The sequence below is a fragment of the Phalacrocorax aristotelis genome, chromosome 20, assembly GCF_949628215.1.
Source record: "Phalacrocorax aristotelis chromosome 20, bGulAri2.1, whole genome shotgun sequence".
Classification (NCBI taxonomy): Eukaryota; Metazoa; Chordata; class Aves; order Suliformes; family Phalacrocoracidae; genus Phalacrocorax; species Phalacrocorax aristotelis.
This window is the reverse complement of record NC_134295.1, coordinates 5,029,609-5,054,451: the sequence shown is the minus strand read 5'-3', so window position 1 is coordinate 5,054,451 and position 24,843 is coordinate 5,029,609. Positions and strand designations below refer to the sequence as shown.

General features: G+C 47.9%; 1 protein-coding gene and 1 long non-coding RNA gene across 15 annotated transcripts in view; both read left to right on the top strand.

Moving 5' to 3' along the window:
- Positions 1 to 9,986, top strand: part of SRRM1 (serine and arginine repetitive matrix 1) — an 18,960-nt gene extending 8,974 nt beyond the window's left edge. For 2 of the 14 annotated variants that reach the window (XM_075114598.1, XM_075114607.1), the window contains 10 exons: positions 385 to 504; positions 2,018 to 2,289; positions 2,430 to 2,510; positions 2,805 to 2,891; positions 3,500 to 3,644; positions 5,877 to 5,981; positions 6,294 to 6,755; positions 7,657 to 7,843; positions 8,602 to 8,796; positions 9,001 to 9,986. In XM_075114598.1, the coding sequence (XP_074970699.1) occupies positions 385 to 504; positions 2,018 to 2,289; positions 2,430 to 2,510; positions 2,805 to 2,891; positions 3,500 to 3,644; positions 5,877 to 5,981; positions 6,294 to 6,755; positions 7,657 to 7,843; positions 8,602 to 8,796; positions 9,001 to 9,105 (1,759 nt within the window). In that variant the 3' untranslated portion in view covers positions 9,106 to 9,986. Of the gene's footprint in view, positions 1 to 384; positions 505 to 1,413; positions 1,452 to 2,017; positions 2,290 to 2,429; positions 2,511 to 2,804; positions 2,892 to 3,499; positions 3,645 to 5,876; positions 5,982 to 6,293; positions 6,756 to 7,656; positions 7,844 to 8,601; positions 8,797 to 9,000 lie in introns of all 14 variants that reach the window. The other 12 variants (XR_012663770.1, XR_012663769.1, XR_012663771.1 and 9 more) reach the window with 12 other exon arrangements.
- Positions 9,987 to 14,930: 4,944 nt separating this feature from the next.
- On the top strand, positions 14,931 to 24,624 carry LOC142066743 (uncharacterized). Its single transcript, XR_012663779.1, has 4 exons — positions 14,931 to 16,079; positions 16,608 to 16,721; positions 18,086 to 23,499; positions 23,924 to 24,624. It is a non-coding gene; the product is annotated as an uncharacterized LOC142066743 (long non-coding RNA).
- The last annotated feature ends 219 nt before the right edge of the window (positions 24,625 to 24,843 follow it).

Sequence of the window (24,843 nt, the reverse complement as noted above, 5' to 3'; positions counted from 1 at the left end):
TCTTCCTGTCGGTTCGTGAGAAGGTGCTTGCGGTGACTAACACTGACTGGAGGAAAAATGGGGTACTTAAGGCTGACTCTGGCACTTGTTAGATAGCTGGAATTGTGTAGCGTTCTTTTGGGAGATAGGTTTGATGCTGAAGATGTAAATGACCTTTTTGGTTTTTTCCTTTTCTTGGATTATTTTACTTCTTAGTAGAGAGGTGTTGGTAAACTTTAAAGCACTGCTTGTGTCTGAATGTACCGCTTTGCATCATAATCTAAGTGCTACTTTCATGTGATGCGATTGGAGAAAAGCAGCTTTACGCTCAGTGCCCTGAGGATAAATTTCCTCAAATCTGGAAATTAGATAGTTGCTTTTCATTTGAATTTTTGATTGTGACAGGTCTTACTCCCCTAGAAGGCGACCAAGCCCAAGACGACGGCCATCTCCAAGGAGAAGGAGCCCTCCGAGGCGAATGCCCCCCCCACCCAGACACAGAAGAAGCAGATCCCCTGTGAGGCGGTAAGATTCCCTTTTTTGAGACAACTGACAATGTTAAGCTTTGAAAGTTGCAGAGAATATTAGTTGTGAGGAATGAACGTTATCAAAATTACCTCATTCACCTTACCTTAGGGCCGTCATGTATTTGAGTGATGTAAAAACTGCGGTGTCGTATTTAAGTGTGTTGTGGCGGAGCATAGCAGTAGCTGTGAAACAACTTCTTTTGAATTGAAATACTGATGAGAGTTCTACCTTTTTGAAAAGTGGCAAATTCAGAACTGTAACTTCTTCAAATGGCTCTGGATAGCTCCCAGCATAGATTGACACGACATCTTTTATGACTTTTTTTGTTTAAATAGTAGTACTTTTTTTTTCCTGCTTGGGGAAAAAATTAGAACAGGTAACTGGATTTTACTTGTTGGCAGTTTTTAAATTATGACTTAGATATCCACCACATAACGTGAAAATAAAAATTAAGCTTTGACTAGAAATGTGTTTCTTCTCCATGTTCTTCTGCTTAAAAAAATCTTCCAAGTTCTGCTCTCTGGTTTTGGAGGTTATATTTTTGACAGCATAAGCAATTGTTCTAGTAGCAAAGCGCTACGTTGCTTTGCAAAGAAAATTGTGCAGTTACAACAGTGTTAAAGTAGACATTTGTCTTCATAGGAAGAGAATAGATTCTTATCCTCTTTGTAGGAGGAGAATTAAAGTGATGCTTCCTGTGTACATTAGTTGTTCTTTTAGGAAGGAACAGTTCCTCCTTTTTATGACAAGGTGATGACTATTTTTTTCCTGAGTTTGTAAAGATGTCCACTTCACACAGTTACTGGGAAAACTGTGAAAAGTACCAAACATGTATGTTGCAAGATATACAAGAGCTCCCTTTCAGCAAATGTTTATCTCACTCAAGGTAGGGTTTCTTTTTTCCAGGTTCTCAGGAATTCTGCAGCCAAAGGTGGATTCTGCAGGTACACAATTACAACAGAACTTGCCACAAATTTTGCCGCAGAATTCTAGAGGCCCTACCTTTTTAAAATTACAAAGTAAAGATGAAAGGGTAAAGCATAAGAATGGATAGATTGATTCTGAATTGTTAAGTTGTTGTCTGAAATTTTTATCTCCTGGTATAAAAACTCTGTAGTGTACTTGCACACTAAACAGATCTGTTCTGAAGACCATTAAATCACATGTGCTAACACGGAGAATTCTCTTAACCATCCAAAAGTTAGAGAGCCCACAGAAAACTAATTGCTCCCAGGAGAAAAGCTTAGTTGTAGTCTGTAGATTGACAGAAAGCAAGCAAAGGTAACACTAACAATTTTTTGCTCAAGTATGTAGTTTAAAAGTAACTGTCAAAGACTGGTTGTTGTACTCCTCTTCTACAAACCAAGTATTGAAGGCTGTCCACCATGTTTTGGAAGCGCTGTTGTATGTGGCTCTATGTATGTGCTTGCAAACAAATGCAATTCTGTGTTCATGCTCAAACACTTCTTACGCTGGCTTGTCAGAATCTAACATTATATTTGATTTACAGGAGAAGACGGTCATCAGCATCCTTATCTGGCAGTAGCTCTTCCTCCTCATCCTCACGTTCCCGATCACCACCAAAGAAGCCACCTAAAAGAACTGTATCCAGTCCTCCTCGTAAAACGCGTAGGCTCTCTCCTTCAGCAAGCCCTCCTAGGCGGAGGCACAGACCATCCCCGCCAGCAAGTCCACCTCCAAAGCCACGTAGGTCTCCAACTCCCCAGCAGTCAAATCGTGGAAGAAAAAGCCGTGGCTCTGTTTCGCCTGGCAGAACATCAGGTAAAAAAAAAATTGTCTTCCAGAAGCTTTATAATTTTGTGCTTTTGTCTTCTCAAAGATGGTGTGTACAGTTTGTATGAGCAGAAAAGCATGCAAGACTGTAACAGATGGCAACTGAGTTATTTGACTTTGCCTTTTAGCACCCAAACATAAGAGTACTGAAAAAAGAGAATCTCCTTCGCCGGCACCAAAACCAAGGAAAGCAGAACTGTCTGAATCAGGTGTGACTCTCACTTACCAACACTGGGTTTGGGTGGGATTTTTAAACTGGCATTGAAAGCAAGAGTTTTCAGAAGTCTAAAGATGATCAAACTGCCTCAGATAGTTCCATCCAAGCTTTTTTGGGAAAAGCTCAGCCAACAAAGTGTATTCCAGCCTCAATGTTATCTTAAGATTTGAAAGTGGGGGGGGAAGGCATGCTTCATCATCCACTGTAACAGGACTTTGCTTCTGCGTGAACAAGGCAAATTTGTATCTTCACTTTAAATATTCTGTCCACGTATGTACCTTTTCAGAAGAAGATAAAGGAGGTAAAATGGCTGCAGCAGACTCTGTTCAACAGAGGCGTCAGTACAGAAGGCAAAATCAACAGTCTTCATCTGGTATGGATGACTTAGATTTCCTAAAATTGGATGGCAGTTTAATTTTGCAGGAGGTGGTTAATGTTAAGTTCAAATGCTGAGGAAAATAATTTGATATATGTACTGCAGTTCTACTGTAAGCTTAATTCTAAATTTACCACTGGTAATTGGTTTACATCTTCAACATTTGCACTTCTAAACTCTTCCCATCGCACACAAATACTGTTTGCTATGGATTACTTAATCTGTTGTTGCAATAGGTTGTTTCCCAATATTTTGGACTCTTGTATGCTTGAGATCAGTAAATTAACCTGGGCCTGGTGTAGGATTTGTCCACTTAATGTTTCTGCAAATAACTGTGGTTCACCTTTTAAATTACCTAGTTGGCTAGTCAGATTTTATTTGGACTGTTAGGTTGCTGCAAATGTTTTTGCCCAGGTCTGATGGATTTATTTATCGCTTTACTTCAACTAACATTTTTAGTTGAACTGCTTTTAAATAGAGGCTTCTTATGTTGTGGGAGAGGAGGTTAGTACTGCAATTTAAATTGCAGTTATAACCCTACCAGTAACTGTGGTAACAGTGTCAGGAGAATCATCTTCCAGAGAGTGATTCTTCTACGTTTATAGATTCTGGTTCTTCATCGTCATCTGAAGAGGAAAGACCTAAAAGATCCAATGTGAAGAATGGGGAAGTTGGTAGACGCCGACGCCATTCGCATTCACGCAGTCCATCACCCTCTCCACGAAAACGACAGAAGGAATCCTCCCCTCGGTAATTTTTTCTTAAGTTGTACATAACTGATGTCCTTTTTTTCCCAAAACTTTTTACTTAATGGTGTTGTCTATCTGCTGTGCAACCGTCAGCAAATGCACAACAGAATTAAGTCATGTCCAGTTTGCCAAATCTTTTTTCAAGATTGCATTCTTGTTATACTCCTTTGGTAAGAATGACTCTGAACTTTACTTGAATATGTTCATTTTTGCCTCAAATATATGGCAGATAGATTTGTTTTGTTTTGTTTTTCCTCCACTGCTATCAGGATGCAGATGGAAAAGAGGTGGCAATCGCCAGTGATGAAAAGGTTGGTTAGAAGTTAATCTGTTAAATAGGATTTACCTGTAGAAAATCACTTGGGTTGTCATTTTGTCATGGATAAATACTTGCCATCCTTTGGGCTTGTGCACTCCAGTAGTAAGCTGCAGGAAATTCAGGCTGATGTGTTACTTAATGCGTTGGAGCTGGGACCATGTTACTGGCAAAAAAAACCCAACAAAACCAACAGAGGAAGACCTGCTCTGTCTCCTTCATTGTTCACTATTTGTTAGTTCGCATCAGCCTTTAACAACTAATAACATAAATGTTGTTAGCGTCTTGCTGATGCCTGAAGAGAGCTGAATGCTTGTATTCATCAGGGGTTTTGTTATTCCATATACAGAGATTTGAAAGGTGGGTGAGCATTACTTGGTATTCTTGCTGTCATTGACGTTCTGGCTAAAACCCTTCTCTAGGTTTGCAACAGTGATTAAGATATTGATGTTCTGGGTCACAGATAATTGCAATTTTCAAAAGTCTTATTCCCGCATTCATTAGATATTTGGAACTACTGGTAGTAGACAAGTAGTTGGCTTGTAGTGAACACCTTTATTTTCTCTCTTTTTGCGTAGGCAATATTGTCAGCACTTCTATTTGTGAAATTGCTTGCTCCGCGTTGATCTCAGAATATAGGAAGGCGCAGGAAGCTGGGTGCTTGATGGGTTAATTAATCTGATATAATGGCCCTTGTGAGCAATCTGTAAATAAGACCTAGCTGGAATCTAGTTGCCGCGTACATAATGATGTATGAGATTAAGTATAACTGCTTCTACAAATGTAGACCATTTAATTATGTTTCTTATCAAACAGTTCTGTGTAAAAGAGATTGGAATTCAAAGATCTTAATCTGTTTTGCAACACAATAAATTCACCTACTGCCTATTGTGTAAATACACCTTTAACTAAGGCAGCCATGACATTTGAAGGCTGGTATTTTTTTGGATCATAAGAAAAACGTTGTCTTTTGGAACAAAATCTTATCTATAAAAAGTGTAAGTTGTTGCCTTGGAGAACAACAGCCAGTGTATTTGAAACCAAATCTCAGTTTATGTAGATGAGCTGCTTTGCTTTTTTCATTACTCTCATTTTTTTCCTTTATCCAGCCATTTTATCTGAACTGCTTTTTAAAAAAAATAATACTTTCCTTTACAAAATACCGATATTCCTCCCCTTTAAAATTCTAGGAAAGTCTGTGTTTGATTAAAATTTCCCATCCCAGAAGTCTGTTTTAAACCTTGCAGAGCAGAAAATGGCTCATTTTGTGAATAATGTTAATCCTGATAGCTGCAGTTTAGCAACAACTCTGATATTTCTTGAAATGCAGAGAAAAAAATAAGTCATTTTGTATTTCAGATCCATAGATAAAAGCTGATTTCAAGAGTACAGTTTCACACTGCTTAATCTGATCCATTTTGAGAAGCAGTTTTGTTCTGCCTGACTCAGCTGGGCATTCCCAGTTCCTCCCTTGTGTTGGGTCTAGCAGTCGTGTCACTGCGTGACAACAGAGGTGTTTTTGTTGGATTAGCCTCCTGGCGGATCAGTAAGCTGCTCTGAATCATTAGATGATTGCTAGATTCAGTGCAAGGAAAATGGCAGAAACAAGCTTTCAGGAGAAGGAAATGGGAGGCAGTTGGGCTTTCCTTTGGCTACAAGATGTGAATAGTCCAGAGAAGCAGAATGTGTGGAATTGTCTCATGACTGTTGTAATGGGCTCTGAAAGTCACAGAAAAATGTGTTGTTTCACACTCTTTCGAAAGACCTGAGTACATTTTTTTTCCATCAGTGGTTCTAACAGAATTGCATTTTGAAGTGCATGAACAAGATGACTTTTTCTATAATGAAAGCACAAGAACAAAAAAGAATCTCATGGCTCAATTGCAACATCTCTGAGAAATCCCTTTCTGTCTTTAGTAGGAGGAGGAGAAGTCCATCGCCCCCACCAGCCAGGCGGCGACGCTCTCCTTCCCCTGCCCCTCCTCCTAGGCGGCGGAGGTCACCTTCATTACCTCGTCGAAGGTAGCGTATTGCATTTTTGTCATTATATGGTTGCTTTTGGTTTGTTGACTTCCAACTGTGATGTGTAAAAAGAAATGCTGTCGCTGAGGAAACCAGTTCCTGGATTCATAGCTTACGAGGGGAATGTAGTTTTGCTAGTGAGACTTAGTGGCAGGTGTGTGGCCTGGACATCAGAGGAAGAACTTTTGGTATTGAATAAAAGTTTTCAAGAATTTTTAGAGGAGTTCCTTTTCCCTTCTGTGGGCAAATTGCAAAACACTTGTAACTAATTCGCATGCCTTCGTGGCACGTGAACATTTGTTTTCTTTGTAGGTCTCCATCACCACCCCCACGCAGGCGCTCACCTTCTCCGCGGAGATACTCCCCACCGATACAGAGACGATATTCTCCTTCACCGCCACCGAAGAGAAGAACGGCTTCTCCTCCTCCCCCACCTAAACGAAGGGCATCACCTTCTCCACAGTCAAAGCGCAGAGTCTCCCATTCACCACCACCAAAACAAAGGAGCTCGCCAGCTGCTAAAAGGCGTTCGCCTTCGATATCTTCCAAGCACAGGAAGGGATCTCCTCCCAGTAGGTCCAATCGGGAAACACGTTCGCCACCACAAAACAAAAGGCATTCACCTTCACCACGGCCTAGAGCTTCTCATACCTCTGCAAGCCCACCACCACCACGAAGGGGAGCTTCGGCGTCACCCCAGAGAAGACAGTCTCCATCTCCAAGCACTAGACCCATCAGGAGGGTGTCAAGAACGCCAGAACCTAAGAAGACAAAGTAAAAAATCCATCTTTATTGTTGGTGGTTTTGTGAGGGTTTTTTTTGTTTTGTTTTAATGCAGTGGGACTACCTAGGGAATCGCATTAAAGTGGTTCTTGTACTCAAGTGTGGGTGGCTCTGTTCAGCTTCCACCATCACAATATCGATTTTCAGGAGTTAATTAAATCAGAAGCATCTGTTAAAAGAAAGTGCAACATGGGGAGAAGCATTAAAGAGGCTTTATGTAGGGTTTGATGGGTCTTGTAATAGTGCAACAAAGCAGTGGGACTGAGCAGGTGAAAAGAAGTTTGAGCGAGGTTTTGTTGCTAGCTTTGTTTAAATAAAAACTTCCTCTTGTTTTAAAGCTAACTGCAGAGGGGAACCAACACCTTTCGTTAGCTTGTAAATCAATTCATGAGTGGTCATCTGAGAGAGAGAAAGAAAAAGAAAAAAAACCCCAATATATAGAGTTCTGGCAGTTTTCTTTAGTGCGATGCCGCTCTTACGGGCAGATGGGCAAAAGTATGGTGCTGGCTTATTAATTTAGAAAGAAAATGTAGCTGAACATAATGTCTCACAGTCTTCCCTGGATAATAAAATAGCATTGCTATTCTCTTGACTTTTAATGTGGTTAAAATTAGTCATACCTTAAGAAAGGGAGCAATCGTTCCTGAACACCACCAGTATTACTGTTTAACAAGCTGTGGAGTTGCAATATCCTTCTGCATTATGGATCCACGGTGGTATTAGAGCGTTTTGCCTTTTGTAACATATGCAAAGTAACTGCTCACTTTGGAAGCTGCAGCTTAACCAACGTATACACACATATGTTCATCTGGCTTTTTTGTTAATTTTTACTGTCTTGTTCAGTCTCATATCTCTAACACTAGAATCTAAGTGTAGCTCTTCTATTTTTAAGGGCTTCCACGCCAAGTCCACGATCTGCGAGACGGGTGTCTTCATCACGGTCTGCATCAGGATCACCTGAGCCAGCACCGAAAAAACATCAAGGACCTCAGTCTCCTGCCCGGTCTCGTTCCCCATCTGCAAACTGGTCACCTGCAAAAAAGGCTAAAAGCCCAACTCAGAGCCCATCACCTGCAAGGGTACTTGTTTGCTAAAAAGAGCAATACTGGCTTGGGTTACATGGCAGGTTATTTTCATGAAGGCTTAGCTGCCGAACAGCTCTAAGCTTATTCATGGGCGGGGGGCGGGAATCTTTGGATTGATTTTTTTCCGTAGTTAAAAACTTCTTAAAGATGATTTGTAACATAAATTTTCCAAACTTAACATCTCTGAATGTGAAAAAAAGTGCTATTATCCAGAAATGTTAACTTCTGGAAGAAAATACTTCGCCACTTCATGAGTCTACATGAGTTTCATGGTCTACAAAGTGAGGTGGTCTTATCTATGCTTAGTAGTCTTACCTGCGAACTCAGGCTATACCTTATCAGAAGGGGGCAAATTGTTTGGCATCCTTACCTGTTCTCCTGAGGTGTTTCCTCGGGACGCCTCCGTTCGTCACCAGAGGCGTGTTTGTGAGGGGGTTAGACTCCACCTGCGGTATTAATTTTTATGAAGAGGCTTGGGGGTCGTCACTACGGCTGGCATACCGGGTTTGCATGGTGTGACATTCCCTTTTACGCAGGCACGGCACAGCCGCGCGCTACACTATCTGTCTTCTAGGATTGCTTCTGTCGGTTGGGAGCAGGGCTTCCCCCAGTTCTGAAGGGGGTGTTGAGTTTACTGAGTTTCAGGTGTTGCTCAGTGCCTTCGAATTTCCCAGGGTGGTTGTGGGCTGGTTTTAACAACATTTTGAAGCCTTAGGAGTGAGTTGTAATATCTGTTGAATCGTTCGTTCCAGAATTCAGATCAAGAAGGGGGTGGAAAGAAGAAGAAGAAAAAGAAGGATAAGAAGCATAAAAAGGATAAAAAGCACAAGAAACACAAAAAACATAAGAAGGAGAAGGCTGCGGCGGCTACGGCGGCTGCTGCTGTGGCTGCGGCAGATACCACCTCCGCACAGGAAGACCAGGAAGCAGAGACAGAACCCAAAAAGGTAGGAATTGGGCACTTTTGCTTTACTTTATCCAATATAAGAAAATAGATGGAGGTGAACGTGCATAGTACTGCCGGCAGTCTGAACAGCCTCAGAAACGCTACGTAGGGCCTCATGATTTTACTCGAAGACTTGCGATAGCGGGAGGGCTGCAGCCTGGCTTAGCTTTCGGTGTTTGCAGAAACGCTTTATCTTTGTTTGAAGGAGACAGAAAGTGAGCCCGAAGACAACCTTGATGACCTAGAAAAACACCTGCGAGAGAAGGCACTGAGGTCGATGAGGAAGGCGCAAGTGTCACCACCATCCTAGGCTGAATCCTTTGATATAATGTACATTTTATTTGGTTTGTACTCAGAATTCAATTTCAAATTGCTAAATGTGTTTGAGCTTTAGAATATAACATTTGTTGTAATAATTGCTAGGTTGAGGTTCACCATGTACAAAGGGCATGGATTTACATTACAAAAGGTGTCCACAGTGTACTAGTGACATTCTTTCATGGACAGTCAACATAATCGCATTTAGAGCGAGACTTTTTAGAAGCAGTAGGAATTTGCTTTGGAGGTTTTCAACACGACTGTCGATTCCCTAGTTTCTTTGAAATTCAACAAAGCCTTTAGCGTAATTCGTGAGGGTCTCATTTGACTTCTTTTGTATCCACTTACGTTATGCTACTAACCTTTGTGGTTTGTAAGCTTGCCCAGAAGTAAAACCACTGCAGAATTACCAAGGAAGTACATCTATTTTAATGCTTTCTACTGTTGCCTGTATAGTCTCCATCAAAGCGAATCAAGACTAGCAGTTTAGGATGGTACATAAATGAAAGCATGTTGTTTACCAGGACACTGTGGGTTTATATTGATGTAACATGTTGATTTGGAACACTGGAATTTCATTTGTATTTTTATGTTCTTTTTTTAAAGGGCAGTTTCCATGATCAGCAGTCCCAGAAAAATTCCTTCAGTTACATAAATTTTGTTTGTGAGATGTCGTTGCCCCATTCATAAATCTTGTCTCGTTACGGTTCTTCTGAATGGTAGAAGCGACTTTCAGAGATGTGGTCTTTGAAAGTTGGAGGAACCTGAACTTTGGATATTGTCATGTTTTCACTGTTTTTTGTTTTTGTTTTTTTAACTAAAGCTATATAAAGCTTGTGGATTAAACAAAATAAATTTCTAAATTTAAACAGATGTTGGCTATTTTTATACGAACATTTACATTTGCTAATCAGCTTTCTTTTGTACAGCGTTAGGGGATACAGATATGAAAAAGTATTTGATCCAGTATGCTGGCTTCTGAAAAATCGGGGCTTTTGTTTTTAACTGTCCTGGGGTAGCAGAAATAGCCCTTTGTCAATTCAGCGACGCTCCTGCTGTCTCTGGATTGGTGTTCTTGCAAAGCAAGAGTGAAACAGCCTACCTGGTCGGCACTCGGTTAGGATGGACAAGCTCAGAACAAACGGGATATTTGCTGGTGAAAATTGCTTGTCACAGCAAGTAAAAGCTTTCAAGGTCCTGCAAAAAAAAATGCCTGGCAGGTTTGCGTTAACGTAGTTGCAAGCTTTAGTCGTGTAAACACTGGTTGAACGCTCACCTACAGAATCGTGGCGGCTCGCTGCCTTTTCCATAATCGCATTGGAAACTTGCTGGATTGCTACTGTCGAATTTTTTTTAAAAATTCAAGCTCTGTCTCTGAAATCAAGCCAATTCTGAAGTCTGAGGTTCCTCTGGAAGGAGGAATGGAACGTGCTTTTGCAATTTTTTTTTGTCCTGCATCTGAAGTAGATGTGATGTGCACACCGAAGTGTAGACATCGGAGTAGTGTTTTTACTTGACATCGTGTAGCGTTTTAAAATCAAGCAGGTATTATGTAGATACTGGATGGAAGGGGATATCGTTAAAGTAGCTTCCTTCTGCACTTCCTTATATGCTGAATTTTTTGTTCCTTAGCATAAATATACGTTGTATGCTACAGTGCTTGTAAACTTAGTTCAACAACACTTGAATGTCGAGTATCATCTGTTATTAAATGTGTACAATAAATTCCAAGAACTTTCTGGACAAACCCATTTACAAAGTACATCTGAGTGAATTTGGTGCTTACGAAACTGCAGAACCTGACGAGGTGTCGTGCTCGTCTCTCGGCCTCGTTCACTTCCCCCTCCGTGACGTTCCTTGGCAGCACAAATGATTCCGAAATTCAGTCCTAAAGAGCGACCGTGTGCGCGTGCAGCCTTCGCGAGGAGCTCATGCTGCGTTTTCAGAATCTGAAGCTGACTTTTATCTGGGGTTTGTGACCTCTGGTGCCTTTTAGTCTTGGGTCTATTAGAAGTTCTTTAACTATAAGCAGTACTTGAGTCACTGGCTGTTTATCTTCCCTCATACCTGTTTGTCATCTCCGGCCTCCAGGACTGTGCTTTGATAAAGGACTTGGCTGTTGGTTTTGGACAGGTTGCGAAGGAAGGCCAGACCTGCCCAAGCCATCGGGTGTCCCCCCACCTTCTGCCTTTGGAGCTTCTGTTGTCAGGTGCTCCTTCCTCCTCTCCTGCATCTATACCTAAAGAATGATTTAGGTTTAAAAAGAGCAATTAAATGCGCTCTTTAAGAAGAGCAGAACTTCTAAATGGGGTTTAGTTTAATATTTTAGTTCCTTCCATGCATTCAAATACTAACATGGTGTTTAAATACCAGCCAGGTGATCGTGAGCCTTCGCTTCTCTTCCCGTGAGCCGTTACGCTGTTGCTTGCCGCTCAAAATTCTGTTCCGGAGAGAGCTTTTTCGTACAAAACCCCTTCCCTGGGACGACAGCCTTTAGCGTGTGTCTGCCGTGAGGCCGTGTCCTGGTGAGCTGGTGGCTTACATCGTTGCGTTTCTCCTGATCCCCTCTAACTGAGGTCCCATCACCCAAACCCAAGCTTGCCTGATCTGTTCACGGCTCCATCTTGGTTATCCCCTTACCTCTGTTTCTCAACCCTTTTGTCTGTAGTCGCGCTGCTCCCGTTCCCAAAGTACCCGTGCAGGATGCCTCATGCGGCGTGGCGGAGCCTCTGGTGCGTGGATCTCGCTCTTTTTACTCTGAAACTGCTCATGCTGTATGTTTGCTTGTGAATCGTGGCTGCCTTCCTGAAGAGCGCCCCGTGGGTGTAGGTGAGTGACTTGCTGGAGTAACTACACCTAACCGCGCCACAAAAAAAATCAAGTTTAATTGGACTGAATGATTTAGATGAAAATGAGTCCGCGGGAGCGAACGTAAGGATGAAGTGAGTCACCGGCTGGTCAGTATCGGTGGTTCCTAATACAGATGTGTTTGGTGTGTCAACAGTGGCAGGTGCGTGTGCGATAGTTTGAAGTTCAGAGAAGCTCAATGGTGGATTATTAAATTTTTCCACTTGTGTGACTTTGGAAGTTTGCCCGGGTTGCTCTGAGCGGGCCGGCTTCCTGAGCTTCGCTGCGGTTCTGCGCGCCGACGCTACTTTGTGAATTGCCTTAATGATCAGGACAAGGACGGTTCTGCTGCTGCTTTGGAGGATGGCTAGTATTCCCTGGAAGCTGACGTAAGCTGGACGATAAATCACAGCGCTACGGCGGCGTTCTGTGCTCAGAGCCCTAACTAAGACTCTGCCCACTAAAGCTCGTGTTGCTCAGCTCTGCGGAGCCTGCCCCGAGCCGATGGAGGCAGAGGCCGGGGCCCGGAGGACTGGCCCGGCGCAGGCTGCGGTGGAGGTGTGGTAACGGGGAGGAGCTGCCGAAGCGTGGCGTGCCTTTCTGCGCTCTGCTGACTCCCTTCCCCAGCACCAAACCCCGACACCTGCGTTCGGGTGTAAAGAGCTGGAAGAGCAGCTGCCGGCCGGGCATTGAACCGTATTTTGGTTGAGTTTCATTTCAGCCGCCGTGTGCAGTAACTTATGTTTTAGTATAGGATCATCTGCTCCTAAAACCTTGACTCATCCGCTTAAAGCGTGATGTTGTGTGTCGCGTAAGCATCCAGCAAGGCAGCCCCAGCGCTGGACGCTCGAGTCACTTCTCAGCCGGAGTCCGAAGCCGTCGCAGAGGCTTTGGCAGGCGAGGGAGCACTGCCGCGCCTTAGAGCGTTACCTTCCCGCGTGGCTCTCCAGCTTCCTTCGCTCTGCTGAAGAGCGACCTGCTTTCCCTCTTACACAGTGTTTTTCCTCCCCTACCACATTCACAGAACTTTCCAGTGGAATTGTTTGTTTTTCTTGATCAGGTCTCAGTCGTCGTAATAAATCACCGTGAAAGTAGCCTATCTCTTTAGGGATAATAGAAAGGTTATTCAGCCTGAGAGCAATGGCGCAGGCCGTTGTGTATTTCCAGACTTTAACCAACAGTTTGACTTTTGAACTTTTTGCTTCGGCTCCCCCAGAGTGAGTTCAACGAGGTTGTAACTGCGCGACTCCTTTCAGCTACAGCATGAAGCAAGAAGGTGGGGATCGTTCCCCGTCCCGTGGCTGCGGTAGGTGCTGTCCTGGCACCGTGACTCTTAGCTGAGCTCTGTCGGTCTCGGAGAGCAGAGTCGGCTGCTTTGGCAGGTTTGTGGACAAGCTCAGCCCAGCTGCTTCGTTGCCGCCTGGAACCGACTCCGTTCGAGGAATTTTGCTTTTTGTACGTTCTTGCTGTTCCTCCCAAGCCCAAGGCAGCACAGAGCACGCCTCTTCCTTCAACGCGGGCAGAGCCTGAAACAGTTTTGGTAAAGTTTGGTTTATTTTCTACATGTATTTTTTTTTTATTGCCGCTCTGCCACGCTGTGCAGCAAGAACGTTGCCTCTCTCCTGCTCTGTTACGCTCCCGAAGGCATAACGTACATAAACTGTTTACCTTGTAACCCTGTCCTGGTTACAAGCCAGAGCCTGGTTGAAAGAAGCAGTTTGACTTAAGCTTTTTTTTCTTGTTCAGGTTTAGTTCTGACGTGACCCGGTAGCATTTCCTGCTAGTGAGAGCTAAGCGTGACATCCATCACGCTTAAAAATCTTCTGCTCCGCTTGTGATAATTTCGGTTTGCTTCCTTGGGTGCCTGGCAGCAACCAGCACGCCAATACGCGGGCAAGTTCTTCATGCGCCCAATTCTGTGCGTGGATTAAGCCCTGGGAATATGGCTGGGAAGAGCGGGATTTAATTTCATTGAGCTTAAAATAGTAGACCCGCCAGTACACAGCTGGAGGTGACCTGACTCTTCACTGGGGTGGTCCCCAGTTATTCACTGTAGATTTTCTGTTAAGGCATTTGGCTGTCCTGCAGGTTGGGTGAGGGGAGGTAACGCCAGCTCCAACACCAACGCAAGCGGAGAGCTCGGTGCCTGACTCGGGCACCGTGTGCGCCATGTAGATTTAGCAGCTGAAGATGCTTACGAGAAGAGGGATTCGGCTTAGGGGAGCCGTGGGGCTTTACCTTTAAGGGAAGATATTTTGGGTTTTTTGCCGTAAAAGCCGCGGGTATGGCAGGGCTGTGCCTTTTGGGATATCCCTGAAGAAGCAGAGGCAGGAGCTGCTCCCCGCAGCCACGCTCTGCGGGGCAGGATGCGCTTGCAGGTGCCTTTCAGCAGGCGGGGCTGGGAGCGGGAGGGCAGGACTGGGCGGCGGGGAAACCTCCTTGTAGCTGCATCCTGCTGATGAAATCAAAGTTAGATTTAGACTTGTTTCAAGAAGAATCACCGTTCCAAATTATATCTCTTAAAAGTCTAATTTATAGTTACCTATTGAAAAGTTATTCAGTGTAGAAACTTCCAGAAAAGGAGACAAGAAGGCGGGCACGAAGCCTCGTTTTTACGACCGTCGGTGCAGAACTTGAATCTGTGGCCCAAACACACAAAGATTTGGGTGTTTCGGTGGGAGAAAAGTGTTATTAACATGTGAAACCAGTCCTTAAGTGGGGGTGGTTCTTCACTAAAAGAAAGTTTGATTTCTTCACGATGTGAAAAGGGACCCTCTTGCCCTGTTCACTAAAGCATCAGCTGTTGATGACCCTGAACGAAGAACAGATGCACAGCGTGGCAGAGCGGCAATAAAAAATGAAATATATGTAGAAAATAAACCAAACTTTACCAAAACTGTTTCAGGCTCTGCCCGCGTTGAAGGAAAGGCGTGCTCTGTGCTGCCTTGGACTTGGGAGGAACAGCAAGAACGTACAAAAAGCGAAATTCCTCGAACGGAGTCGGTTCCAGGCGGCGACGAAGCAGCTGGGCTGAGCTTGTCCACAAACCTGCCAAAGCAGCCCAGGGTTGTTCAATTGTTCAGCTTTTGCAGAGACAAATGGCTGTTAAAATCATCGGCCTTTGCAAAGCAACTGAAAAGTTCTCATGTTTCGTTTGTTTTAATTAACTTTCACTTAAAGGCCGTTTGGCAAAACAATGAGTAAAAATTGTTGTCGTGAAAAAAGGGTGCGTTTAACAAAATCTGAGCGCATGTGTGGGAGCTGTATGTGGGAAGAGCTTAAAAGTGCGCAGGGAGGGTGTGTCCTGTTTACAAAAAATAGCCTTAAATTTAAGGTGAAGAAGCCGGAAAGTGTAAATCAGGTGCCTAAAGGTTACACCCATTGCCTTCCGTAAGAAAAATGAAACCACAAATGCAAACTAGGATAAAACTGATTCGCTCAAAAGATGCTTCTTGTCTGCTAATTGAAACCAGGATTAAAATGAATGATTTAAATTAATTCAAGCAGGCTAATAAGAAACATTGGTTCCACCCGTCCCTTCTGGAGCGAGATAAAGCCAGGAGCTCCCAGCCTCCTGCTAGAGCGGGGCCGGGGGCCGTCACGGCTGATGCTTTAGGAAATTTGGTGCGGGCTGCTGCTGAAGGCGAGGTAGCAGGTGAGATGGAGACAGCCCTGTCCATAAGGGTCGTTTCTAAGCCTGGACTAGCAAAGCCAGCTCTGGCCCAGCGTACAGTTAATTAAATTTTATCTCTTCTTATCTGCAAGCGGGTTTGTCTGTAGTTCACCAGGCTGGGGATGGGCTGGAAGCTGTTGCTTAAGGGAGAAGGATCACTGCCAGTTTGTCACGGAGCTAAAAGTACCGCTGGAAAGGAGGATTTGGGGGTTTCTGCTTGTTTGTTTGTTTGTTTTCCAGTCTTTCATTTAAAAACATGACCTGCGATGTGCTTCCTGTGAGGTTTGCTGGTGTCTTACATAGCCGAGAAGGGGCTGTGCCCGAGCAGCAAACAGGTGTTGCGCAGAGGCAGCCCGAGTGTCCCGGGGAGGGGAAATGCTGCAAAAAGGCTTCCTTCGCTGGGAGTGTCGTATTTTACACTAGGACGTGGCCGAGTCCCGGGGCAGGTGAGTCAGCGTTTGACGCCCTGATCTGGCTGGATGAAACTGGGAGGAGAGGGCACAGCAACTCCCGGAGCGAGCCGCCGCCTCGCGCCGTACGCGCCCCTTTGGTCGGCGATGTTCTGCTTTCGTTTCCTGCGAAGAGTAGTCTTTTTGGGTTTTTTTGATGACCCCAAAACTCAGCGCTGCAGGGAAGAGCGCGCTGGCTCCCCAGCTGGGACCAGTGTCAGTGCCGGGAGCGCGGCTCCCCGGTGGCTCGGGGAGAGGATTTGCTACAGAGGGGGATGCTTCTGAGCCTTTAGTGCAGGGCGTTTTAATCACAAAGTAATTATCTTTGCAGTTCGTATTGTGGCAGATTGCTCAAGAATGGTGTTTTTTTCTCACCCGGGTTCAGTCCCTTGGGGTTCACACGGCGAATGCCCGCTGCAGCTGGTGGTGCAGGACTTGACCTCCGGGCCAACAGCAGGGACCGGGGTGGGGGGGGGTGGGGGTGGGGGCAGGAATCATTTTTAACTCCCCCATCTGTTTCCCCAGCCAGGGCACGCCGCGGCGCACGATGTAACGAGTTAAACAGCAGAAGGGATGTGGGGTCCGGCTGCATCCTTCCTCCTACACAAAGGCAGGATGCGGTAGCCCCTCGGGCAGAGGGTAGGTAGCCATCGCTCACGAAATCGATGCCGGCATTGTGTGCAGCGTCATGGCGCGGGAGGTGGGAGGCGGGGGGTGAGACGGGAGCGAGCAGGAGCTGGCGGCGCGGGCACGAGGGCAGCTGACAGCGATACGGGCGTGTGATGCAACCCGTTTGGAGACAGACCTTGCTATTGCATTCAGGTAATAAAAGCGGGGTGTAGGAGAAATGGAGAAGGATGTTATCGAAGAGATACTTGAGCGCTCAGGTTGCTCCTTCCAGCTGTGGGAGAGGAGTGGGGCTGGGCTGGTGCACGTGAGCCACATCTGCTAATCCCAGGCAGGGCTGGGCGACGTTCTGAATCCCCAGCCCGGGAAGCTCAGAATCCTTCTGTTTTACTTAAAAGAAAATATAGAAAATGGCTATCTTGGAAAAGTGACTCGGCGGGGGGGAAGGATTGTTCAGTTCCTCCACAAAAGCTTTGTGTTAAACCCAGGGGCAGAGCTGCAGCTTGTGTAAATTTGTCGTGGTTACACTGAAATAAATGGAGTTTTGGCTGCCGAGGTCAGCTCGGGGATGGGCCCTGGAGAGACGTTTCAGCTCGTGCGGCCAGGCTCACGAAAACACGTGCATCGCTTATCTGCTCGCCCAGATCTTCCTTTGAGTTTTCTCCCCACCCTTGACCTGTGCCGGTGCCGTGTCCCGCCCCGGGCCCTCCCCAGGAGCGCAAACCTCGGCTGCCTTCGCGGTGTCCGTGCCCTGACCCGGCACGTGCGGTGGCAGAAGCGACCGTCCCTGGTGGGATGGGCTGTGCCCGGGCTGCCGGCGCTGCTTGGAAAGCTCACGGGAGGGCATTTGCCTGGGAGTCAGCGGCTTTTTGTAATTCCTTATTCAGGTTTTAAAAATAATTGGCTACGTGATTCAAGTGAAACCGAACCAGCAGAGCAGTTGCGAAAAATTCCAATCCCTTTTATGAATAACCCTCCCACGCTTCCCCTCCCCTCAAGGGGGGAAGAAAAAGCGATAGTGTCTCCGTCAGCTGGACTTTAATTCAGCGAGCGGATTTGACTACTGGCATGAAAAAATTACCTTTGTCAGTGCAATGATATTTTTTTAATGAGACAGAAATGGTTTGGCTCCTTTCCAGCTTATTAAAATCTTTGTGAGACTACACGCACCGGCGCAAGGGGACAAGAAGGGAAAATTACATTAAGTGCATGATTGGCAAAACAAAATCGAGCTCTTTCTTATTTATTTATTTATTTAATCTCTTACAAGCATGTGAATGAATCCTTCTATTATTTATGTGGGAGGATAAAGGGAGCTGCTCTCACAGCTTCGGCAGGAGGCAGGCTCCGCTCTCAGCTTCAACTCTTCTTTCCAGACGAGGAAAGCGGACACCTCGCTGTTATCCAGGACGGAGATGAGCGAAGGTAGTTGTGTGAAAATGGAATAATTGGCATGTTTTGAGGGAGAAGAGGGCATTATCCAGGAGGAGACCGTCTCCACGGGCGCAGGGCTCGTGTTGGTGGTCTGTGGGTTCCCGTGGCCACCACTGAGTAAATCTCACCGCTGAACAAAAAAGCCCTTCGCCCTCCCAAGGGCAATCGGACTATTTCAGCCGGAGCATCCCATGAGCTAAGTCACCCCAGCGCCTCCTCGCTGCTCCGGATCAGCTGTCGGGGAGGCTCCAGGCGCCGGCCTGAGCCGAAAGCGCTGCTCTCCAGCTACAAGGCTTTGCTGCGTCACTCGCCCAAATCACGCTGCGTGCACAGAGCACCTTGTCTCCAGGTTGGCAGCGGGGACCTGGCCCTTCTCCAGCTGCTGCTTCCTTCCTCCCCGCCCTCAGCGCAGCGTTCAGCGCCTTCCACTGCCTGCGCAGCGCTGTGCGGGTACCGCAGCAATTGTGGATCTAATTCACTGCTCGGTGTCCTTTCCTGGGTGTTTTCTGCTGGGGGAGGAGGGGGAAGATGAGGTTGGTGCAGACTCACTGTGTAAAGCCAGGCCAGTCATGGGACCTCTCCCTCCTGCCTCCGTTTCCCCATCAGCACAGCAGGTTTAGCTTTCCCTGGTGGCGTAATGAAGATTCATATCGATAAAAGGCTCGGCCATGCTCATGTGATTAACATCATTTTCTGATGACTGAGCCTTTCGGCTGTTAAAGAGGTGATTTTGCTGCGGTGAGGCCAAGGAGCAGCACCCGTGAGTACCGTGGCAGGAATACCCCAGGGCTTCGGGATGCATTTACTCCTATAACGCTTTTCCTAGAGCCCCCCGAGGCACCTGGTGCTGGGGTCCCCCATGGCCAGATCCCAAACCTGGATAAAGTTCAGGCTTGGGTGGGAAAGAGAGTAGAGGAACAAAGATTTACAGGTGCAGGGATCAGGGCAAGCGGCAAAAAAATGCCCTCCTGGCTGTGCCATTCAATTAAAAATAAAAAAGCGGCAACGGGCCGCGCATGCAGGACGGGCTGGGGCTGGCGGGAGTCGCTGCAGCTCCTGGCCATCGCCGCGGGCCTTTGCAGCTGCCTTTGCCCGGCTTGGCCTTGCGCCGGCACCGGCGCCGTGCGGCTCCGGCAGGACCTTCCCTGCGCGGCTGCGGCAGGACCATGGCTCTGAACGCCGCTATTGTGAGCCCCGCAGCCGCCCGGCTCTGCTGGGGAAGGGGCCCCAGCTCCCCACCTTTCCGGGTAAGCTGTGGTGATGCTGCAGGTCGAAAGGCTGCGGCGGGAGAGTCCCGAGACAAGCCAACAGCGCCGAGTCCCGCATCCTCCGAGCCCCGGTGCTCCTGCCACGTGTCCTGCGAAGGTAAACGCCTGCTCTCAGGTTATAAAAGGTCCAGGTCCCCCCTGCTCCTTCCTGCACCCACTGCGATGGCCATGGCTCTCTTTGCCGTGGATGTGTTACACCCACCTGCTATCAACCACAAACCTTTTGATTTTTGTAAAAAAAGATAAAATTAGCATCTACCGCTGGAATTGAGGCCCCCAAAGGAAGAAAAAGATGCTCTGAAGTCCCTGCCCGCATCAACCTGGTCTGTCTGCGGAAATTTTTCCTCTGGGCTTTGCCATCGTGGCTGAGAGATTTTTCCAGCGATGCAGCTGGTGCGGTGGGGGTTCGGGGAGGGGGGCTCTGGGACCCCGCTTCTGCCTGTGCTGGACACCAGTTTTCCAGCTGGGTAAGCAGGCGGCTGGACGCTGGCAAGGTGCCACGCGGATCTCCTCGATACCAAGGAAGAACCAAGGCGGTGTTTGGATGGAACCAGCAGCCCCGGTTTATCTTGGCCGATGGCAGGTGGGTATTTGCCGGCAGAGCCTGGGCGGCACCAGCCCCTTCTCCAGCTCCTCCCGCGGTGGCCTCTGGGCTCCGTGTTGCCACCGCAGCCCGGCAGGGTCCCCGTGGCAGCCACCCTCCGCGCCCTGACCACGCGCCCACTGGAGATGGAGGCATCGAGGGTGCCAGAAGCAAGGAGCAGAGTTCCCCAGCAGCGGCCGCGGTGGTCTCTGCGGTGACGCGCCGTGTGTTGGACCGTGGGTGCTGGGACCGAGGAGGGTGAGGTGCCACTGCCCAGCCTTGGGGTGGGCTTGTGCTCCGGCTTTCTGCGGTGTGCAGGAGCTGAGACGGAGCTGCGCTACCAGCTGGCAAGGAAATAACCCCACGGAGCCTTGTCCTCAGTGGGATGGGGATGGGGCCTCTGTGGGAGTGCCAAGAGAGGGGTTTAAGTGGGTCTGGCTGTAATCAAACCTCACGTAGGTTTGCTGTGCTAGAAATAGGGCCTTGCCCTGCCGGGCTGAAGCCCGAGTAGTTGTACACATTGAATCTTCACCCAGATCAATGCTATCGATGCAAAGCAAGGCGTCTTCCTATGTGACAAGCGGATTAGCAGCATAATGCCAAGGCAGATGGTGTGGTACAGCGCGAATGAGCAGGGACCTTCCCGTACAAAGCACGGGGGGTTTGGGGAGCCCTAAATCTGTCTGCCCCTGGGGTGTTCCCTGAAACCAGCCCATCCTCCTGGGAGGAGGGGTGTGGAGGGCGGGATGTCTACCTGCTGCCAACAGAGGATTTGGTTCTCGAACTGCACATCCCCGCTATTAATGAGCAGCCAGGGTGTCATCTGAAGTCAAATAACACCTGATGCAGCCCTGCTAATTGCTCATTTGCTTACCCGTGGCATGTGTTAAATCAGTAGAAGAAACCTGACTCATAGAAACCTCTTGTGCATCTAACGAGGATGGCTGTAGGAAAGGAGCCCGTGTTTTAAGCACCTTGCTGGCAATGCTTGCCCGCTGCCCTACGCGGCTGTTTCGGCCTTGTTGCTCACCTCGCTGCAGTGAGCAGCTGGGGAAGCGATGCAGAGCACCTAAAATACTGAGATCCATGGCCAGGACAGACGCAAAGATGTAAAAGGGGAAAATCTCAGCAGCGTTGGCGCTCAGAGAGATGCCTGGGTGGGCTCAGACAGCCCTTGTGCTGGGCTGGGCTGTGGGGCAGAGGGATGGCTGCCGCCCTCAAATGTCTGCTCCAGTTTTGTGCCCGAATTTTGCCTCTAAATGGCTCTTATCGTAACTCAGTAGGAGCCTGCAGAGTGCCTTACAGTGATCGTTACAGTGAAAAACCACTGGGCTAAAGAGGTGATTATTAAAATTGCAAAATCAAATACCTGGTGTTCAGAAATACCAGAATTTCAGCCTGAGCAGGTAGAGCATGTGGTGCAGATAAGCTGCTCTGTAATGGGAAGATTTGGGAACTATTTGCTCTGGTTCTGCCCCGCAGGATTGTTGTTCTCCCTGTCTGCAGGGCAAAAGTGGCTTCGGCGAGGAACGCAGCTGCTTCTGTGAGTTTTTAAGCCGTGACTCAGGAGGCTTAAGTTCAGCTCTCCATCCTGCTGCGGGCATATCAGGGCTTTGGGACGTCATTCCCTTGGCACCGTTGTGCCTCCTCAGGCTGCAAGGTTTAAGAAAGGTGGAGGAGTTTCTATCACTGTGTTTAGAGAGCTCCCAGCACTATACGTGCTGCTGCAATACAAATAATTCTATCAAAAAGATTATTTCTAAGTCCTGGTAGAACTGCGAGATCTTGGCTTCTTGTCCTGACCAACGTTTCCTTTTCTTTCTTGAGTCCTTTGAAAAAAATCTGGCTCCTTCCACCGTGACTCAGATAGGAGGAAATAAAATCCACATTCATCATGTCACCGCTTGAGTCAGATTGGCGTTTACACCATTAGTCTGGAGCGGGTTGGCTCCGTGATGGGTGTTTGTTTTGTTCCTTGTGATGAAAGTAATTAATCTGAGATGTGGACTTTGCCCAAAGAACCGCCTGGAAAGCTCGGGGGAACTCGGATGCCTCCTTCGTGGTGCACAGCTTCACGCCGTCGACAGGAGGTACCTCCGCAGGGGTGTGGGGCTGAGCTGGGGGAGCAGCAACCTGCAAGGGACTCATGTTTCTGCATTGAACCAGGGCTAGACAGCAATTCATACTGCTGTCTGAGCTTCCCCTTGCTCTCGCTGCTTGCTCGGTCCCACCACCCCACGAGCAGCGCCCACGGGTCACCTTGGGGCATAGCACCTCGACAGCACCCGAGGAGGAGCACCAGCAGCCGGGGTGGGATGCTCTGCTCTCCCCGTGGACGCGGCAGCGTTGGGTCCATAGCAAAGCATCTCCGTAACCTCTCAGGGATCCAGCCTGGTGCTCCCCGCAAGTCCTCAGCCCATACGCAGCGCTGCCCCCGGTACCGAGGCCTTTGGCTGTGATCTGCGGCCCCGAAGGAGCCCTTTGCTGGGCTCCGGTAATCCCACTGCCCTCACGTGATAAAAAGACAATTAAATAGTCACACCAGTGTCTTGCTGCCTGCCAGGCCTTGAGGGGTAAATGCACCCAGGGAGACAATTCGGGTTCCTCACTGCTTCCGATAGCTGCCTCACCTGCCCAGGGACTTGTACGGCCCCTCTGGTGTTCAAGGCTGCGGGAGCAGCCAGAGGCAGCTGCCCAGGGAAGGGACGGGGAGAGGCACCACGAAGGGCTGTTGTGCCTACGGAACGAGGGTGTTCACCCCAGCGCCACGTGCGGTTTTGAGGCTCGTAGCGGGGAGGAGGGCACTGATGTTTTCCTTACCTGGGGCAGGGCACGGGTGATGGGGACATATCTCCAGCCGGGCTGGGGCAGGGACCTGCCTCCCTCTTGCACATTATGGCACTGGGAACAGGTAACTGCTCAGAGCAGGGAGGGGGAGGTGGAAAATCCTGCCTGTGAGCATGAGAGTCTGGCGCTGACTGTATCTTCCATGCCCTGTCCTGGCCACCCACCCCAGAGCTACCCCAAGCCCAGCACCACCCCTTGGTGGAGCTCCGTTTGGGCCATCTTAAATTTCAGGTGAGCAAATGCAGTGCTGAGGTCAGCTGGGCTGTGCTGAGAATGGGCTTGGGATGGCATTCAGGAGGAGCAAAACCAGGCTGGGTGTTGGCACCCAGGAAGGAAGGAGAGACTGAGCCTGGAGGGACAATGCTTGTTGTTATGGCTAGAAGTGGAAATAGCCCTGGGAGCCAGCAGATATGTAAAACTTGAGATGCTGACTAGTTTATACCTGCACTGCTGAATGATCTGCTGCTCTGCCGGTGATCCTGGGGCAAATCACTTAACCTCATCCAGCTGTTCCCCTAGGAGAAGGTACTAATTGAATGCTTTTGTTTTGATGGCCCCTCTGAAGCAAGCTGACCGTGATCGCTGCTGACACACCAGCAACCGCCAGGGCAGTAGAAGACTCTGCCAGGGCAGGGCCCATTTCATGCCCAGTGTGCAGGTAAGGAAATAGCTTTCAGACCCTGGGTGCAAGTTGAGCCTTAGCATATGCCACGGTCCTTGAATGAGCCCTTTGCTTTGTCCTCCCCCTCCCCTTGCCGGCTCCGAGCCCCGGTATGAGGTAGCACCGTGCACCTTCATCAGCTGCGTAAGTTTGGCAGCCACTCGTGAACAGAAAGTACCCCCCTTCTCTCCTTCAGGGGTTTCTCCCATGCTTGCAGCTTTGCTGAGGAGCAAAGAACATCACTTTACTGGGAAGAAAACTCGTAAAAGTGGCTTATATTTTTAAAGGCAATAGTCTTGAAATAAATTAGGATGGCTTTTCAGGTGCCTACACTGATAGCACAGTTTTGGATCAAGCAAGCCTGAGGATAAAAGGGTTTTCATGTTAGATTTGGGTTTGGCTTTTTTTTCTCTGTTCTTAGCCTGCTGCACCCCAGAGAGAAAACACACTGGCTCCATGTCATTACTTTAACTGGACTGATCCTCCGCAGATGCCATCTGTGGGGTGATGAAAGATGGGGAAGGAGCTGGTGCCTCCGCTCGCCGCTCACGCACAAGGGAGCACGCGGGGCAGGAGAGCCTGCCGGTGCCGCGCGCTGCCGTTCAATACCACATCTTCCCCCGGGGTCTTTTACAGAACTTGCAGACCATTAAAAAGCCACATCAAACAGCATTTCTTCCATTTAAGCTTCATGACAGAAGCCAGTCCACAGTGTTGAAACCCAGCTGGGAGCTGCTGGGATATAATGGAAAGAGTTCATTAGAGGAGTCCCCAGCTACCGGCAACCTTCAGGCTCTTCAGATGATAGAAATTCAGCAGGAAACCAAGGTGGTGGCGTTTGATTGCTGTGCTTCGGGGTAGTGTGGCTGATTTAACCACTTAATCAACCAAAGCCAGGCAAACTTAGCGTTTTTATTTTGAGAGAAGCAGGTTGCATAGGGGTTTTTTCTTTAACCAAATCACGCCACCAGTCCAACTCCTTGAATCACCCGGAGACTAACCTTAAAAGAAAACAGCCAATGACCTTAATTTATTTACTTTCAGGCAACTTCTGTACATAAGGGTGGGGAAATACAGATTTTATTTAAGCAGGCACAGGAAACAGTGTCTTTTTTTTCCCAAATAAATTTTAAAACTTGAACTGCAATAGATTTTGGGATGTTCTTGAAGGACCTCCAGGTGCCCTGGTGCATGAGTCTGTGCGGTGCGGCTGCAGGGATGTGTCCAGGGAGGTCTCCCACCGCCCAGGCTTGGCTCCAGCTCCCTTCACGCTTAGCTGAGGCTCGAACTCTGCCTCTCGGTCCTTTCTAGGCCCCTTTCTGCAAAAGGATGAAGCTGAAA